The sequence below is a fragment of the Canis lupus genome, chromosome 7, assembly GCF_003254725.2.
Source record: "Canis lupus dingo isolate Sandy chromosome 7, ASM325472v2, whole genome shotgun sequence".
Lineage (NCBI taxonomy): Eukaryota > Metazoa > Chordata > Mammalia > Carnivora > Canidae > Canis > Canis lupus.
In genome coordinates, this window is record NC_064249.1 from 13238161 (window position 1) to 13258329 (window position 20169).

The 20169-nt window shown below is 36.0% G+C and overlaps 1 protein-coding gene across 6 annotated transcripts in view; it reads left to right on the forward strand.

Moving 5' to 3' along the window:
• Positions 1–20169, forward strand: part of CEP350 (centrosomal protein 350) — a 153819-nt gene that overhangs the window by 39890 nt on the left and 93760 nt on the right. For 3 of the 6 annotated variants that reach the window (XM_025429941.3, XM_025429944.3, XM_025429942.3), the window contains exons 7-12: positions 2518–2631; positions 6001–6114; positions 9882–10028; positions 11915–12573; positions 13469–13590; positions 17921–18978. In XM_025429941.3, coding sequence (XP_025285726.1) covers positions 2518–2631; positions 6001–6114; positions 9882–10028; positions 11915–12573; positions 13469–13590; positions 17921–18978 — 2214 coding nt within the window. The remainder of the gene's footprint in view (positions 1–2517; positions 2632–6000; positions 6115–9881; positions 10029–11914; positions 12574–13468; positions 13591–17920; positions 18979–20169) is intronic. The other 3 variants (XM_025429943.3, XM_049112110.1, XM_049112109.1) reach the window with 2 other exon arrangements.

The following is a 20169-nucleotide window of genomic DNA, read 5'->3' on the forward strand; positions in this document are numbered from 1 at the left end:
GTTCTATGATTCTACTTCAAAATCTGAAGAAGTAAACACAAACAGTGTGTGTGTGATTTTTGTCTCACACAGTTGTTTGCATACATCTTTCTTCCTGGTATAAATGCCTTGAAGTTTAAGATCTTATATTGGTCATCCTTATTTTATTTCAGAGCCTAGTACAGTGTCTTGAGCATAAATGCAGTAATTTTTAAATTCTATTTGGTAAGTTGAATTAATAAGAAAAAAAGAGGGACAAAGAATGAAAATACAGTAGTTCCCCCTATCCTTGGGGATACATTTGAAGACCCCCATAGTAGATGCCTGAAACTGGACAGTACTGAACCCTATAAATACTATTTTTCCCTATACATATGTGCCTATAATAAAGTTTAATTTATGAATGAAATACAGTAATATGTTAACAACAATAGCTAATAATAAAATAGAGCAATTATAACAATACACTGTAATAAAAGTTACGTACTGTCCTCATCCTTCTTGTGATGCTGTGAAATGATGGCTTGCGGTGTGAGGAGATGAAGTGACTGATGTGGGCACTGTGGTGTAGCATTAGGCTACTACTCTTGATGATGTGAGGATCATCTGATCCTTCACCATGGTTGGCAGTGGGTAACAGAAACTGTGCAAAGTGTAAAGGGGGAGCTACTGTAAAATTGGGGGACAGAAAAAGAAACTATTGGAAACTATTGTAGATATTGAAAGCTTCTTAAAGTTAACTTATAAGTAAAGATGCAACAAGAAAAAAAGGCTTCTATAGAGATAAATGTTTCCTCAAGAGGAGAAAAAATAATAAGAGTTGAATGTAGAGACATGAATTGGAGGTGATTGTGATGAAAAGTTGAAAGAGAGAGAGATTGTCATGGGATTACCATACTTTCTTATTACATACTATAACTTGCAACAGATGACACTACATTTATAAATTTTTTACTTGAATAGGCATGATCACATGTCCCTTGTCACAAATATCTGGTGAAATTAAGTTTATGCTATTGTACTGAAGAGCTGAATAGATTAATTTCTATTAGATATGTGATCATTTTAGTATATTTAACACTTCTAAGTGCTTTTACCAATTTTTGACTCTAGTGTTCTCGATTTAATTTTACAAATATTTATTGGCTACCAATTCTTTGGTAAGTTGAGCCTATCTGAAGATATAAATCTTTATACTACTATGGTTATCATCCATATTCATTATTTTATTATTTTGTAAAATAACATTCCAAGTTCAGTGTATTTCTTAAAGAGCACAGATAAATTCAAAGTAAGAATACTAATCCCTAGGAAATAGCACATGTATATAATGTTTGTTGAGAAATTGAACAACTATGTTTTAAAGACCTGTTTTCCACACTTTGGGTGCATTTTGTTTGTGTAGATAGCAACTTGTCCGTTTGTTCAGCCATAGGCAAAATCAGACAGATGGTGGCAATTAATGTCTGTCTTCAAAGATAGAAGAATTAGTGTTGTTTCTTTCTTAGTCCTGAGAAGAATAGTTCTGTCTCTGAAATCCATAATTTATGATTGACATTCTCTTATCATTTAGTTTAGTGCTTGCTTCTCCCTTTCTAGTCTTTTTAAACAAATGTATATTACTTTATCTCACTGAAGCTTACTTTTTCCAAACAGTATTTGTCAACACATTATGTGGTTGCTAATTATGCATCCTTCTTTTAAAAGCTTTTATAAAGCTGCTAAACACCATTTGTTATCAGAGAAACACAGATTAAAACCATAGTGAGATACCATTCACAACCACTGGTTCTTACAAAAACAAGAGACAATAACAAGTGTTGGTTCTTACAAAAACAAGAGACAATAACAAGTGTTGATGAGGAAGTGGAGAAATTGGAACCCTCATACGTTGCTGATGAGAATGTCAAATGGTGCAGCTCCTCTAGAAAATAGTTTGGCAGTTCTCAAAAAGTTAAACATGGAGTTACAAGATGACTTAGCAATTCCACTCCTAGGCATAATACCCAGGAGAATTGAAAACATATGTCTACTGGATAACTTGTATGTGAGGGTTCATAGCAGTGTTAATACTAGCCTAAAAGTAGAAGCATCACAAGTGTCATCAGCTGATGAGTGGATAAACAATGTTGGTATGTTATTACAATGGAATATTATTCAATATAAAAAGGAATAAAGCTTTGATACGTGTGATACAGTCAATGAAAACATTATGTTAAGTGAAAGAAGGCAGACACAAAAGGCCATATATTGTGTGATTCTATTTGTGACATGTCCAGAATAGGCAAATCCGTGAAGATGGCAGGTAGATTAGTGGTTGCCAGGGAATAGAGGGAGTGATAGAGGAGTGGCTATTAATGGGTACAGGAAATTAGATAGTGGAGGTAGGTCCCTAACTTTGTGAATATACTAAAAACCATTGAACTGTGTACTTTAATAAAAGTGAATTTTATAGTATGTTAATTATATCTCACTTAAAAAAGTATAACAATTTATAAAGCAGCTTTGATAAAGTTTTGTATTGTTGGTGTAAATTAGGCTTCAATCCTTCAGAGACCAAGATTCGAACACCTGATGGGAAAGTGTGGCAGGAAGCTGAATTTCAAAGCATGAGTAGAGAACTGTATCGAGACTTAGCACTTCACTTTGCAGGTGAGAGTAAAACTTTCTTAGATTTTGTGTATTTTATCATGTATGCTATCTAACGTCAGTTTTTAAACATAAAATTGTCACCAAACTAAAGATATTTCTCTTTTTTAACTGCATGGTATACAAAAGTAATTGTGGTTTCAGTCATAAGGCTTTCTTAGCCTCTAGGCTCTGTTCCAGAATTAAAATTAGCATACATGGCTGATGAGACAGAAACTAGGCTATTTTTAATCTGAGGGACTTTAAAGTCAGGCCTGTCTGATTTGAAGGAAACATAGCTGAGTCTAATTGAAGTTTACCTCTACTAGACCTCTGAGATCTTTCTGGTCAGTAATTTGGCAGATACAGATAAGATGATACTAACATGAGGGTAAGATGCAGAATGAAAAAGCATTCTAGGAAGGGAATACATTTACAGGACTGGAAATAGGAGGGACTTCTGGAAGATTGGAAGAAGGAAATAGGAAGGTTATAAAAGAACGTCATTAGTTATTGAACACTTGGTACAATTTGGGGCAAGATGCTGCATTCTTAGACTTCTAGGGTTTTTTGTTTGTTTTTCTTTTTACAGTTGTGGAAATGGAGGCTCACAGAGTAATTTTCCCAAGGTTGCATAGGGTAGTTGAGAATCGAAGCCAAGATTCAAAGCCAACTCTGGCTGACTCTAAAGCCCGAGATTTTTCTACTAAGCCCCTGTAGAGATTTTACTAGTAAATTTTACAGTATTAAGTGTCCAGTTTTCCTACTATTATTATTGGAACACTATATTCAGAATTTTTTTTCCTCTGTGGAAAGGAAGTATATAATATAATAGTTAAGGGCAAAGATTTTGGAATCAGCGTAAAAAGAATCAAATTCTGGCTCTGCCTCTTACTACCTATATATACTACCAGTGTTATGTAACCCCTCTTCCTTGGTTTTCTCATCTGTGAGATAGGGATAATAACAGTATACTTTAATACAGCAGTATCTTTACAGACTAGAATAATGGTATATGTCAAAGAATTCTTCAAGAGGTCTATTAAGACTGCCTTCTTGGGGGATCCCTGGGTGGCGCAGCGGTTTGGCGCCTGCCTTTGGCCCAGGGCGCGATCCTGGAGACCCGGGATCGAATCCCACATCGGGCTCCCGGTGCATGGAGCCTGCTTCTCCCTCTGCCTGTGTCTCTGCCTCTCTCTCTCTCTCTATGTGACTATCATAAATAAATAAAATTTAAAAAAAAAAAAAAAAAAAAAAAAAAAAAAAAAGACTGCCTTCTTGGGGTGTGGAGCCTGCTTAAAAAAAAAAAAAAAACAGCCTTCTCTCTCACGATGGTTGAACTCTGTTCTTCTAGCTAGGACTGACCCATCTACTTGTGTTTCAGATTCCATTTACTCTTGTGTATTTAAGGGCATTACTTTGTCCTTATTTCCTTTTTTTTGCTTCATGTAGTTTTCCCTCTCTACAGGGTCATGCCCATTAACACAGTGATCACATGATATTTTTTTGATCACTTGATATTATCTCAGCCGTCATAAAGGGCCTCTCTTTTGGCCCTGCTCTCTTCAGTTACTGCCTTGTTTCTCTTTTTTCAGCACAATCAGAAAGTTGCCTTATACTCCCTGTCTCCAGTTTTTCTCCCCCGTTTCACTTTTGAATCCTTTCTATTTGGTTTTTGCCCCAGCATCTCTGTGGACTGCTAATATTAAGGTCATTAGTGACTTCTGCATTGCTAAATCCAAGGTTTAATTCTCAGTTTTTTCTTTATCTCTTTGCAACATTAGGCATAATCAGTCACTTCTTTTTTGAAAGTTCTCACTTGACATCTAGTATATCTTAAATGTTTGATTTTCCTCCTGAGTTTAGGTGTCCTTTTCAGTGGGTGGTGGTAGTTTTTTTTTTTTTTTTCCTAATGAACTCCCTGATTGATACCTAACCATAGTCATACCCTGGTCTCAGTACTTGGATTTATCCTTTTTTTTTACCCCACTTTTTTTTTCTCTTCCTCTCTCTCTCTTTCTCCTCCTCCTTCTTCTACTATTACTACTACTACTGTTTATTTATATACACACTAGGTAAGCTCACGTAGTCTCAGGGCTTTACATATTTTCTGTTGCTGATGATTCCCAAATTTATGTCTCTGACCCAGACTTCTCTGAACTCAAACTCATATCTAGTTGCTAACTCCACATCTCCCTTTGGATATGTAATGGGTTTCTCAAACTTAATATATCCAAAATGGAGCTAACTAAACGGGGTCATGGTATATCCCTTAAACTAATCCTATCTTTCTACTTGTTCAGGCCCCAAATCTTGAGTTGTCCTTGACTCTCCTATTTTTCTTGGACCTTATTTTTCATATTGTCTAAAATATTTCTAAAGTATAACCACTTTCTCCACCTCTGTCACCACTACTCCCTGGCTCCAAGCCACTATGTGTCTCTTGCGTGATTTTTGCAGTAGCCTTCTCACTGGTATCCTACTTCTGTCCTTTAATTAATCTGTTCTGATCACAGCTGCTAGAGTAAGCTTGTTAAAATTCAATTTAGATCATACCATTTGTTTGCCCCCAAACTTCCAAAAACCTCTCAATCTCATTCTTAAGTAAAACCTGAAGTTCTTAAAATGACGTGTAAAACCCAGCACTATCTGGCCCTCAGTTATGTCTTGGACTCTAGTTCTTTCTACTTTTCTCTTTGTTCATTTCACTCACACCGACCAGCTTGCTGTTTCTCAGGTATGCTCCTGCTTTATGGCCTTTGACTCACACTTCCACTTTACCCAGAATGCAGAACTCTATATGTATTTTCAAATTTGCACTTTAGATCTGTAATTGAGGTTGATTTTCAAATTTATATGTATAGCTAGCGTGTTCCCCCAGATTGGAATTTAAAAAATTAGTGATTAGTAATTTATGTGTGAAATACTTTGACATAATTTGAGAATATTGAGTATTTTATAAAGTTTTATTCTAGAAGTTCATGAATATCTTCAGTTACATAAGTGAAATAGGAGTCTATGAAAGTGCTTACCTATGACATTCTATAAATGATATGACCCTGGCTTGGAAAGCATTACTTTTGTAACTTCTTCCAGTTTGTGAAAATGAGGTAAATTTCTCAAGAGTTTTCTGAAAACAAACAAACAAAAACCAACAACAATCAAACAAAAAAATAAAGAGTTTGAATCTAACAGTGGGGGGTAGTGATCATCTTTAGACCTTTCTGTATGAGGAGTTGACATTCGTAGCTTATGGTTCGCAGAAGTAGCCTCAGTGAAGGGTTTTTTCCTCCTTGCCGAATCATATACTTTATACTGATTTTTTCATACTGGGGAGAGGATGAATGGGTAGAAATTATTATAATATTTACTATAAATATTTCTGCTTTCCAGATGATATCTCTATGAAAGAGAAACCTGCTGAAAAAAGTAAAGAGAAGAAAGTGGTCAAGCCAGTAAGAAAAGTCCAAAAGGTAACACAGTTGTCAAGTCCAGAAGGCAAAACAGGTTAGTTTTCTCAATGTCATGTCCACCCTAAAATTACACAATGCTGAAATGTCATTCTATATGGAAATAAATGTTTGTTAACCAAATGGCACATAGAAAAAGTCAGTACATTTTTACATATCATTATTTTGCATATGTGTTTTATTGAGGTATAATTAACATTAGAATAAGTTGTATAATATATATTTAGAATGTTAGTATGATAAGTTTTCACATCTGTATATACCCACGAAATCTTATGTTCACCATAATACTGAACACATTCTCTCCCATTTTTATATCATTATTTTTAATGGAAATTAATCAGATTAGGGGCACCTAGGTGGTTCAGTAGTTGAGCGTCTGCCTTTTTAAGTTCCAATCTGGGGGAATATGCTAGCTATACACATGAATTTGAAAATCAACCTCAATTACAGATCTAAAGTGTAAATTTGAAAATACATATAGAGTTCTGCATAAATAAATTTATTTATAAATAAAATATTTTTAAAAATCAGATTAAAGGTAATCTGTATATTATGTATTGAACTTTTATATATAAAATGACTGCTTATAATTGTCACTAAGTCCCTTCACTTATTCTCATAAGAGAATAAATGTTGCAGGAGAAAGCCTGGCAGCCCGTGCCAGTTAACACTTCAGGCTCAAGTCAAGTTGCTTGGATTTATAACCTAGTTTTGTCATGTCTAGCTTTGTTCCTTTGGTGAGTAAGTTAATTTTAGTGTCCCTTGGTTTCCCCATATGTAAAATGGGAAAGCAGTAGTACTTCTCTCACAGGGTTCTTGTGAAAACTAAAATAGTTAAAACCTAAAAGCATTCAGTATTTGACACATAGTAAGCACTCAAATGTTAGGTATGATTCCATTAATAGTAATTATTTCTGGCTGTCCTGAAAATAGCTATTTAGCTGTCCTATTCATGTTACTTGGTAATTTGGGCTAGAGAGTAGAGGAAGTTGGGAATTTGTCACTCAGTTTGGAGACATTCAGAACCAATCACTCTTACATTCATTCACTATGCAGATGCTTGTGAGCACTTGCTGTATGTGAGGCACTGTGCTATTCCAAATTGGGCAATACAGTAAGCAGGATACACATGGCCCCTGCCCTCTGGGGTCTTATAATCTTGTCAGGAAAATAGTAGATACATAGTTACAATAAAATGTGAAGAATGTATCATAGGGACTTTACAAGGTCTTATGGGAATATGGAGCAGGAGTGATAGGACATGGGATTTTAACCAAGCGCTTGCTTTTCTGGTCATAGGCTAATCAATAGAATGTCAAATAACGTATTTTGTGACACTCATTAATTCTAGATGTCAGAATGACCTGGCTGTATAAAAATAAAAAACAACTTTTTAAAAAAGATTTTATTTCTTTATTTGAGAGAAGAGGAGAAAGAGCACAAGCCTGGATGGGGGGAAGGGCAGAGAGAGAGAAGGAGAAGCAGACTCATGGCTGAGCAAGGAGCCCAGTGTGGGTCTTGGTCCCAAGACCCTGAGATTATGACCTGAACTGAAGGCAGATACTTAACTGACTGAGCTACCGAGTAAAAAAATAAAATTTTATAAGAACATGAATGATCAGAATATAAACTAATTTTTACATGAAAAAAATATGACAAAGTGTTATTTTTCATGTAGCATTATGTGATACTCTTGCTAGGGGCATAGTTTGAAATGAAGCTTTGGGAAAACTACCAACTTACAAATACCCATCTTGGATTGTATTTATTCAGCTTTGTGGTAGGCTAATTCCTATGTATGCACTGTGCGGTGACCCAGAGACAGAGTCATTAAATGTGCTAAAGCTGTATTAATAGTTTATCTATAGTGAAAATCCTCTTTTTCTACCAATGACTGTTTGAGACTATTTGAGAAAGCCAGAATTTAGAAATAACTGCACGGCATATTCAGAAGCCAGCATTTATAAATAACTATCCAGTATGTTCATGGTTGCTTGCTTTTGATTTGGAAAATTAAGCTGAAATTGAAGAGAAGCCTGTTCTCTCATTTTGCTTAAGAACATAAAGTTTCTTATAAATAGATTGAGCAATAAACTTAAAGCCATTTAAATATTTCGGATCATTTAAGGTTAATAACAAGATGCAAAAACATAAACACACACAGATTTATAATTCATGTTTTTCATACTGGATATTTTCATTAAACTGCACTTTCACTTAAACCTTTTTTTAACTTTTTTATTTATTTTTTTAAGATTTTATTTATTCATGAGAGACACACAGAGAGAGAGAAAGGCAGAGACACAGGCAGAGGGAGAAGCAGGCTCCATGCTGGGAGCCCGATGTGGGACTCAATCCCGGGTCTCCAGGATCACGCCTTGGGCAGAAGACAGGCGCTCAACCGTTGAGCTACCTAGGGATCCCCTTGCTTAAACTTTTAAATTGAAACCTTTTTAAAAAAGCTTAGGGGCGCCTGGGTGGTTCAGTTGGTAGAGCATCTGCCTTCAGCTCTGGTCATGATCTCAGGGTCCTGGGATCGAGCCCCACTTTGGGCTCCCTGCTCAGCAGGGAGTCTGCTTCTCTCTCTCCCCCTGCCTGCCACTCCCCTTGCTTATATTCTCTCTCTCTGTCAAATAAATAAATCTTAAAAAAAAAAGCAACTCTAAATAGGCTGTCTTGTATTATAAATTTATTAAAATAGCATCATAGCTTAAAAATAGAAGAAAACCACCATCATTTAAAGTACCAGTATTTTATTTCCTTACAGCAGTTTTAAAATCATAATAAATGATTGTTATCATTGTATTCATAAAATTTTATCTTTTTCTCTTACCGCAAGAATGTTTCTCATATTTCTTATGTAAATTATAATTAAAAAAAAAGATATGCAGTACTGCACCTGTGTTGGAGTATGATGGTCTGATTTTAATTTATTTACAATCTGAAAGTAGTAAATGAAAAGTTTTTCTCTTAGTCATGGACCATACTTTTATTTTTATGAACTTTTATAATGAGGGCAATTTAAAATGATATTTGCTTTTTGAGTATCATTGTTTTATGCTTAAAAAGATAATATGTAATAATGTATCTACAAAATATAACGTGAGGGATCCCTGGGTGGCGCAGCGGTTTGGCGCCTGCCTTTGGCCCAGGGCGCGATCCTGGAGACCTGGGATCGAATCCCATGTTGGGCTCCCGGTGCATGGAGCCTGCTTCTCCCTCTGCCTGTGTCTCTGCCTCTCTCTCTCTCTCTGTGACTATCATTAAAAAAAAAAAAAAAAAAAAAATACAACGTGAAATTCCCTATGATACCATCCCCTTCAAAGGTAGTCACTGTTAACTGTGATATGTTTCTTCAGATTTTTTTCCTATGCTTAAATTAAGTCATTTGTTCATTCAACAAACATATATTTTACTATGTGCTAGGTACTGTTGGTAAACCAAACATTTATTGTAGTTAAGACATATTTTTGTTCTGTGCCCACACTTTTGGATTTGGTGCTCTACTTCTTGAGATTTTGGGAATTGTCAATATTTGGTACTTAACTTTCAAAGCATTTTATACTTATTTGAGTGAAATGTATGGATAAATCAAGATTTAAACAAACTGATATTTGGGGACATTATGTTAAAAATCAGATTGTAAACCTTTTGACTTTGGCATAAGATAAGCATAAGATTAGTTAGAAAATCTGTATGGTTGTCTAGATATACTTGTTAGAGATAAACATGAAGCTTTAAATTCAACCCAGTATATATATATTTTTTTGTTTGTTTGTTTGTTTGTTTGTTTTCTTTTAGGTAGTAGTCGCCTGATAAGTACATCCTCTTGGCGAGATGGACAAAAATTAGTAAAGAAGATTCTGGGGCCTGCACCCAGAATGGAGCAAAAAGAGCGAAGAACAGTGTCAAGTGACAGAAGTGGAAGAGAAAGAACTACTAAATCTGGTGAGTAATTAAATTATTAAATTGTTTTTCAATAATTAAAATTGTTGAGAAGAGCAATTAAAATTTGCTTGTGTAAGTACTTAGAAGAGGTGAAAGTACTCTTTTGAGAATGCTTTAAGAATTTGGTTTATGGGGCACCTGGGTGGCTCATTGGTTGAGTGTCTGCTTTTGGCTCAGGTCATGATCCCGGGGTCCCAGGATCAAGTCCTGTATTAGGCTCCCCATGGGGAGCCTGCTGCTCCCTCTGCCTGTGTCTCTCCCTGTCTCTCTCTGGTCTCTCATGAACAAATAAATCTTAAAAAAAAAAAAAAAAAAAAAAGAATTTGGTTTATAATTGTGAATGTAGCTCTTAAGAAATTTTCTATTGGGCTTCTCTGTTCTGTGGATAATTTCCACATATAGATGTTATGGTGACTTTTATTAAGAATTCTATTTGTTACATTAATTACATTTAGCTGCCATGTGACTAGAAAAGCATCATTTAATTAGATTTTATTAGACTTAAGGGAATTAAGTCCAATCTGTCTTATCCCCGTATACAAAAACACAGGCACACATTCACAATATTGGGTTTATTTGACAGATTAGGACACAGGCCCCAAGAGAGAAGTGATTTTCTTCAAGGGTATATACAATAAGTGAGTGGCAAAATTTGATCTAGGTTCTATAACTCTTTGGTTTGACCCTCAAGTCCATTGCTTTTCTCTTTTTGAAATCTCTTAAATGCTCTTTGAAATAATTATTTTTTTCATGAACACTAATTTTGGGAAATGAAATATAAGTACCTATAGGTCAGCTTTCCTTTTCAGTAACAAAATTTGCTTTGACTAATTTGAACTTCTAGAATGGATTTAGTAAGAAATGCAATGACAACTATAATTTGGTACGTAGAAGTCAATATATATATATATACTTTGCATTTACTCCTCTTCACTCTCCTCTAGCTTGTAAATAAACTCACATACATTCTTAGTTTAAAATTAACCATATCAACAAACACTTAGATTATAAAACAAGTTTCATATATATGTTTGATTTTTTTTTCGTTATTTGTTGGAGAGTTGTGGCCCTTTAACATTGTTGATTTTTATTTTTATTTTTATTTTTATTTATTTATTTTCTTTAAAGATTTTATTTATTCATGAGAGACACACAGAGAGGCAGAGACATATAGGCAGATGGGAGAAGCAGGCTCCATGCAGGGAGCCCGATGTGGGACTCGATCCCAGGTCTCTAGGATCATACCCTGGGCTGAAGGTGGCGCTAAACTGCTGAGCCACCCAGGCTCCCCAACATTGTTGATTTTTAAACACCTGTTTTAGGGCTTGGGAATGGAGAGAGATGGTAACATTAAATATGCACATGGGAAAGAAATAGTATTTCTCTATTAATATTAATAGTTAAATATTCATGTCAACAATAAGATCTGTATTTCAGAAATATTAAAAGTGCATTTTTAAAATACCAAGTAAGTATAGTTTTTATAAAGATTAAAATTGTTCTCTTCTATAAAAAAAGTATTTTTCTTTTCTTCTATAATATTCTTTAAACGGGATCCCTGGGTGGCGCAGCGGTTTGGCGCCTGCCTTTGGCCCAGGGTGCGATCCTGGAGACCCGGGATCGAATCCCACGTCGGGCTCCCGGTGCATGGAGCCTGCTTCTCCCTCGGCCTATGTCTCTGCCTCTCTCTCTCTCTCTCTATGACTATCATAAATAAATAAAAATTGAAAAAAAATATTAAAAAAAAATATTCTTTAAACAACTTCATAGGATATTTGAATTTGAGTTTAAAATAAAGTGAAATTCTCTAATTTTCTCCTCACTGCAATAAATCTTAGGAATGAATATAGGATTTTAATATATCACTAATAGTTCATACTTTGCAGGCTGTCATATTGGAAGAGCAGAATCTGATCCTAGATTGGATGTTTTACATAGACATCTTCCACGAAACTCAGAACGTTCAAGAAGTAGAGCTCGGTCTGAAAATAACACAAAGAAATTAGCTCCATCTCTTCCAGACAATAAACAGGAGGAAAATACTGCCTTAAATAAGGACTTTTTACCTCTTGAAATTCGTGGAATTCTTGATGACCTACAGTTGGATTCTGCAGTTCAGGCTGCAAGGCAAGAGACAGGAGAGTTACAGAATCAGAAGTCATCAGCACCAGGGCAAGCTGCTAGGAGTCATAGCCCAGTAAAAAGAAAACCTGACAAAATAACAGCTAATGAAGATCCACCTGTTATTTCCAAAAAGCGCCACTATGACACAGATGAGGTACGGCAGTACATCGTTAGACAGCAGGAGGAAAGGAAGAGGAAGCAAAATGAAGAGAAAAAGGCTCAAAAGGAGGCCACTGAGCAGAAGAACAAACGATTACAGGAGCTCTATCGGAAACAGAAAGAAGCCTTTACTAAAGTAAAAAATGTGCCTCCCTCTGAGCCATCAGTAACTAGGCGACTGCAAGACACTTACTCCAAACTGCTCCTAGAAAAGACCTTGCTCGAAGAGCCGCCACATCACCAAGCTACCCAGGAAACACAGGTAACAGTAGTGTCAGAGATGCAGAGGGAAGTCATTTGTGATTAGAAAAGGCTTATTTGCCATTTCATTACCCTCATTCCTGATGTTCAGACAATATTTGTAATAATGTTGACCTTTTCATGAAATTTATTGTATGTGGAGAATACTTTGATAAACATAATTGAAAACAAGTGCTCAGCATTTCCCAGAATGACTGTTACTGATCTCTGTTCCTCTCATCATTGCTATTGTTATATCCTTGCCTAGTTTTCACTGTATTACTAAGCAAAAAGATTGTTAATAAAAGCCTAGTTTTGTGATCTGTGCTGAAATTAGAGATCCTAATGTTATTGGTAATTTTTTGAGTATTGCTGCTGTTTTTAAAAATAACATTGAGTGTACCACAGACTGTTTTAAAGGCTTTAAATTTTCAATAAATCCACATGGCCTGGGGCAGCCCGGGTGGCTCAGCGGTTTAGCGCTGCCCTCAGTCCAGGGCATGATCCTGGACACCTGGGATTGAGTCCCGCATTGGGCTCCCTGGGTGGAGCCTGCTTCTCCCTCTGCCTGGGTCTCTGCCTCTCTCTCTCTCTCTCTCATAAATTAAAAAAAAAAAAAAAAAAAAAAAGTCCTCATGGCCCTGAGAAGGTAAATGCTACTAGTATTTCTAGGTGAAAAAACTGAGGTTTAGAAGAGTATTATTTCCTTTAGATTATGCAGTTAGTATTAGGTGCCTTTCCTGAATATCAGATGTAATTTTGCTGTTAATTGTAGTGGCTGCGTAAGACAAACTAAATATGAACTGATTTTATTTAAGAGAAAAAGCCCCCACATTTCACTTAATATTTGTCTTATGTACTCCCTGAGTATATGTTTGTGATTGGAGTCACGTAATTTTGATATCCTTTTCTCTTAGACTAAACCCGGGTATCAGCCTTCTGGAGAATCTGACAAAGAAAACAAAGTACAGGAACGTCCCCTAAGTGCATCTTCCAGTAGTGACATGTCTCTGTCAGAGCCTCCACAGCCTCTTGCAAGGTAAGAAGGGGAGAATGAAAGATGATTAAGGTTCTCTTCCCCCCCCCCAAAAAAAAAGGTTCTCTTTTCCCGTGAAATTTACTATAGTGGTTCATGCTTAATGAATTTTGTTGACCTTGTACATGAGCAAGAAGTTTATTTTTTTTTATTTATTTTTTATTGGTGTTCAATTTACCAACATACAGAATAACCCCCAGTGCCCGTCACCCATTCACTCCCACCCCCCACCCTCCTCCCCTTCTACCACCCCTAGTTCGTTTCCCAGAGTTAGCAGTCTTTACGTTCTGTCTCCCTTTCTGATATTTCCCACACATTTCTTCTCCCTTCCCTTATATTCCCTTTCACTATTATTTATATTCCCCAAATGAATGAGAACATATAATGTTTGTCCTTCTCCGACTGACTTACTTCACTGAGCAAGAAGTTTATTTAGAAATTGGTTAATATCTTCTGGTGGATATTTAAGCATGGTGTACATCTATACTTATTGCATACCCTTTTACCTGTCTTTTTATATCCAGTGTAAATGTAAGTCCTTGCAGAGATCCTACAGTTGGAAGCACTGTTACTTTCTCTGAACTAAACACACAATAAAACTTTATTGGTTGAAAATCACAGTGAAATTAATATTTTAAAGTATTTGTGGTGAATAATTTTCAAAAGGTATATCTGTATTACTAATCCGAATTTCTTCATGTGACTCATTCCAGTTTATTATTGTAACTTTGATATTTGGATATGCGTGTGAACGTATGAACAAGGGCTAGATTGCTGATTGGGGACTTTTTTACCTTAAGTTCTGTCCTTTCCTTTCCTTTTCCTTTCCTTTTCCTTTTCCTTTCTTTTTCCTTTCCCTTTCCTTTCCCTTTCGTTTTCCTTTCCTTTTCCTTTCCCTTTCCTTTCCTTTCCTTTCCTTTCCTTTTCCTTTCCTTTTCCTTTTCCTTTTCCTTTTCCTTTTCCTTTTCCTTTTCCTTTTCCTTTTCCTTTGAGAGAGAGTGGAAGAGAACACAAGTAGGCAGACCAGTAGGCAGAGGGAGCGGGAGAAGCAGGCTGACCACTGAGCAGGGAGCCCAATGTGGGGCTCCTGGGATCACGACCTGAGCTGAAGACAGACACTCAACTGACTGAGCCACCAAAGCACCCCATACTTTTAAGTTTTCTTAAGAAAATCTTTTTCTTGCTGTAATATATTGTTTGCAATGAAGTAAAAGTAAATTATGCATGGAATTTGAGGTGGTTTTGAGATGATATGGTTTTAAATACTTTAACCATTTTAGAAAGAGAAAGATTTTGAAACCCTTCTTTGAGAACACACAAATAAAAAATCACTTCCCAATTATGGGTTAATACACATGGTCCTTTCACCCCATTCTTCCTCCTTCGAAAGAATAGGAATACTGATAAAGTTAGCTAACATTTATTGAGTACTTGTAGTTTCCAGGCACTGATCGAAGTACTTTGCATTTGTATCTTATTTAATTCTTGTAATTTCTTGAGTTAGGTGCTCCAGTCATTCCCATTTTACAGAAAAGACAATTGAGGCCTAGAATTTAACTTTCTCAAATGTCCAAACATTAGTGGTGGAGAGGGATTTGAACTTAAGCAGTCTGATTCCAGAAACCTGTGCTTTTAATCACTCTACACAGTGCCTCCCAATAAGTTTCATATGATTTATTTAAGGTTGTAAATACCTTTCAAATTTCAAGCATAAATAAACTTAAAAAATTTTTTGAACTTGAATACCTTTAGGTAGGTATACTCTGTAGTTCATCTCAGTCCCATTATTATTGTCAGACATACTCTGCTGGCTTCCTGTCTTTCGTTTTACCTTTCCCTGAATTTCCTTCTAATTCTAAATAAATTATCCAGTGTTAAAAACAAACCGAATGTAAGACAGATCTATTATTACTACCTTACACCACATGTTCCTTTCCTTTTTTTTTTTTTTTTTTTTACCATCAGGTTTCTGCAACAACTTGTGATATATAATCTGTTGCCTCCACTTCCCCTCTATCCATTTCTTAGGTTCCCCATTTCTGTTAGTAGTTTCAGCATATCTCAGTTACTTTATGCTTGGAAGCATGACATTTCTTTTCCTTGCCCTTCATGACCCCTATTCTTCCTTAGGTACCTGGGAAACTCCAAATTACATATCTGATCTTGAAGACCTTGAAGATCTAGCTCAAAAGCCATTTTCCTTGGCTAGCAGACTTTATTGTTTTCTATCCACACTCTGTTGAACTTTATATATATTATATTAGTATGTATGACATTGTATTTTAATTCTTTTTTTAAATTCTTTATTAGTCTCTTATCCCTGCTAGATCTTGAGAAACTAAAGAGTAAAGAATAAGTTTTAACTGGATTAAATTTTTGTCTGAAAGAAAATTTTGACTGAATTTTTTACTAAATTTTTGACTGAATTTTTGTCTCTCCTGTTCCTCTAGCATCAGCATAAGGCTTGGCACATAACTGGCGTTCTAAATACTTAAATTTAAAAATCTTGGATTTTGGGGCACCTGGATGGCTCAGTGGTTGAGCATCTGCCTTCGGCTCAGGTTGTGATCCCAGGATCCAGGATCGAGTCCCACATTGGGCTCCCTGTGGGGAGCTGCTTCTCCCTCTGCCTTTGTATCTGCCTCTCTCTGCGTATCTCTCATGAATAAATAAATAAACTCTTAAATAAATAAATAAAATTTTAAAAAATCTTGGATTTTTCTCAGCAGTATCTTTTATATTTATAACTTCCTTTGTGTTCCCATTACTACCAGCTTAGTTTGAGTCCTGATATTTCGTGGCATAGAATATATGCATTGGTTTTCCTTCATTCCATTTTCATAGCAGTCCCTCAAAATGAAAGACTGTACAAAGTAACTTCCAACCAGACCTTGCATGACATGCTTTTCTGTTCTCTTATTACTCTGGTTACCCTCCTCCAGATGATTCTTTTGAATTTAATTGGTAGACCTCACATTTATCCATACTAGTTTGCAGCCTGTCTAAATAACTTTGAATCATAATTTGATAATTTTTTGGGTTAGCCATGCCTCCTAGCTTTCTGTCATCTGCAAATTTGGTAAGCATATCTTTAGTCATCATCCAAAAATTATGGACAAGACCAAGGACAGAATTTCATGTTATTTTTCTTTCTTTTTTTTTTTTTAATTTTTATTTATTTATGATAGTCACAGAGAGAGAGAGGCACAGAAACACAGGCAGAGGGAGAAGCAGGCTCCATGCACTGGGAGCCCGATGTGGGATTCGATCCCGGGTCTCCAGGATCGCGCCCTGGGCCAAAGGCAGGAGCCAAACCGCTGCGCCACCCAGGGATCCCCATGTTATTTTTCTATAAGCATCTACTTAATAGTTAACATTGACCTTTAATTTTTTTATAATATCCCTTAATATACAGTGTCCATGGTCTGGAAACATAGATGAATAATAATGTCATCTGAGACATCTTTATTCTGTTTTTAGACTTTATGGACTCCCTACTCTGTATTCTGTATTTATAATTGGTATTCATAGTTTTGCATTGATACTCATTGATATTCATTAAGTTTTTAAACCTGAGATAATAATCTCCTTATTTCTTCAATATGTACAGTGTTAAACGTTTATTAAATATCTGTTGATTAGAATAATATCATGCCTATGTTAGTATTTAACAATCTTAAGCATTTCTCTTTTATATAACATTTTTCTTAAGAATTTTAAGAATATTTTTTAAAGATTTTTATTTATTTGAGAGAGAGAGCATGAGTGAGAGAGCACAAATGGGAGGCGGGAGGAGTGATAGTAGGGGAGGGAGGATCAGGCTCCTGCTGAGCAGGGTGTCTGACACAAGTCTCTACCCCAGGACCCTGGGATCATGACATGAGCCAAAGGCAGACACTTAACATACTGAGCCACCTAGGCACCCCTATATAACATTATTTTTAAGGGAAACAGTAGAACCAATGTTGTAAAGAATTTTGTTCACAGAGTTTTATAGGTTATGAAGCCTTCTCTTTAATAATAGTTTAAAAATATGTGTTGAAGAAAGTTTGAATGATAACGGTCCATTTTTATGAAAATGACATCAAAAAACTCATCACATGTAGAAAAATATTTGGAAAGTTATAATTCTAAATGAAATATTAATAGTGTCTCTTTCTCATTGTTTAGCTATGAGTGATCTTCATCTTTTTTATCCTCTTTGTCTTTTTTGTTTGTTTGTTTTTTTGTTTTGGTGGTAAGTGTGATAAGAGAAAAAAGTAAAAAAAAAAAAAAAAAAAAACCTGATCATGAGTTACTGTGTTAACTAACATACTATGACTTTCATTTCCAGAAGGGACTTGATGGAACCTACATGGATGCAGCCTGACAGATTGAGCCCACGAGTCCAGAATACTCAACCACAGCCTCTTATTGGAACAGCTGGAAATTTACTTTCCCATCTCTTGAGTCTAGAACATGCAGGAATTTTGCATAAGGATCTTGAATCTATTTTACCAACCAGGAAGAATCATACTGTGGCCTCAGGGCCATTAACTTTTACACCTCAACCATACCTGACCTCACCAGCTGCTCATCCAGATGCCTTGTTAAAACCTAGTGCCAGCCAGTATAAGAGTAAACTGGATCGTATTGAAGCCTTGAAAGCAACAGCTGCTTCTTTGTCCAGCAGGATTGAAAGTGAAGCCAAGAAATTAGCTGGGGCTAACATAAACTATGGGTCAGCATGGAACACTGAGTATGATGTACAGAAAACACCCCAAGAAGATGAACCTTGGACCAAGGCTATAAGTCCACCTGTGAAAGAGGATACTGAAGATGTTTTCTCTGCCCGAATTCAAAAGATGATGGGAACCTGTGTATCTCATGCAACTTTTGATGATGATCTTCCTGGTGTAGGCAACCTCAGTGAATTTAAAAAGCTTCCTGAGATGATAAGACCTCATAGTGCCATATCAAGGTTCAGAATCAGATCCCCTGGTCCTAAACCAGAAGGGCTCCTGGCACAGTTGTGTAAGAGGCAGACTGACTCTTCCAGCTCTGATATACAAGCTTCTCAAGACAAAGCTAAATTGTCTCTTGGTTCCAGCACAGATTCAGTTAGTGAAGGGCCTCTTCTTAGTGAAGGGAGTCTCTCTGAAGAAGAAGGAGGACAAGATGTACAGCCTCCGTTGAAGGTAGCAGAAATCTTAAAGGAAAAGGAATTTTGTGCTGGAGAAAGAAATGGTTATGAACCCATCAAAGAGTTTCAGAAGGAAGCTGAAAAATTTTTGCCACTTTTTGGGCACATAAGTAGTACAGAAAGCAAAGGACCATGGGAAGAATTGGCAAAGGGAAGTCCACATAGTGTCATTAATATTTTTACAAAGTCATATCAGCTGTATGGAAAAGGTGAGAAAAATAAGCTTTGTGCTAGTTGTATGTTAGGTTAAGATAAATCATTTAATAATTCTGTACAAGATAATACTTAAGTACAAATTTTCATTGTTCATTATGAGGATGATAGAGACTTATCTAAATTAATCTAAGTTATCTGCAGATTTCAACTAAAGTATTACAGTTTCATCTTTAAAATTTCATTTTTTAGTTGTTATTGTCATGAACCAGTAGTTGGTAGGTGTAGAAATTTTGGTCTAATTTAGAGATATTCATTTCTGGTGTTCAAAATTGGTATGTACCAAGTGTATGCTAGATTTTCTGTGACTGTCGGTATGTATTTAGATAGTAAATAACGTGTATTTCTTTCTTTCTTTTTTTTTTTTTTAAAGATTTTATTTATTTATTCATGAGAGACACACACACAGAGAGAGAGAGGCAGAGACACAGAATCCCTCCATGCAGGGAGCCTGACATGGGACTCGATCCCAGGTCTCTAGGATCAGGCCCTGGGCTGAAGACGGTACTAAACCACTGAGCCACTGGGGTTGCCCGTGTATTTCTTTAATACCATGATTTGTGAGTCTTTGGGAATGTAGTGGTCAAGAATTGAGAAGGGGAACTGTGGTAACATTTCTGATATGTAAACCATTACTGCTTGTCAAAACTAATTTTAAAAATAGTCAGACTTTGGAATGCCTGGGTGGCTCAGTGATTGAGCATCTGCCTTTGGCTCAGGGCATGATCCCAGGGTCCTGGGATCGAGTCCCTCTTTGGGTTCCCATGAGGAGCCTGCTTCTCCCTCAGCCTATATCTCTGCCTCTCTCTGTGTCTCTCATGGATATAAAATCTTTAAAAAAAATAATAATAAAAATTGACTTTGCTCTTGATCTCAGGGTTGTGAGTTTGAGCCTAATGGTGGTTTTAGAGATTACTTAAATAAATTTTAAAAAATGGACTTTGAACAGAAATGTAGCTACATATATTTGGCTCATGAAGCAATTGACTTCTGAGTTTGTTTCTTATCTTTGAAATCCTGCAACACAATTTTCCTTTTCTATGATGAACTCAATTCCTTCAAGTCCCTCTTTCTTTTTTTCCTACACTATAGGTAGATTCTACCCATCTTATGCTAATATAACTTTAGAATTTCCAGGTTAGAGAATGAGGCTGAGCTTTAAGTCAGATGTCAGTACACTGTGGGTT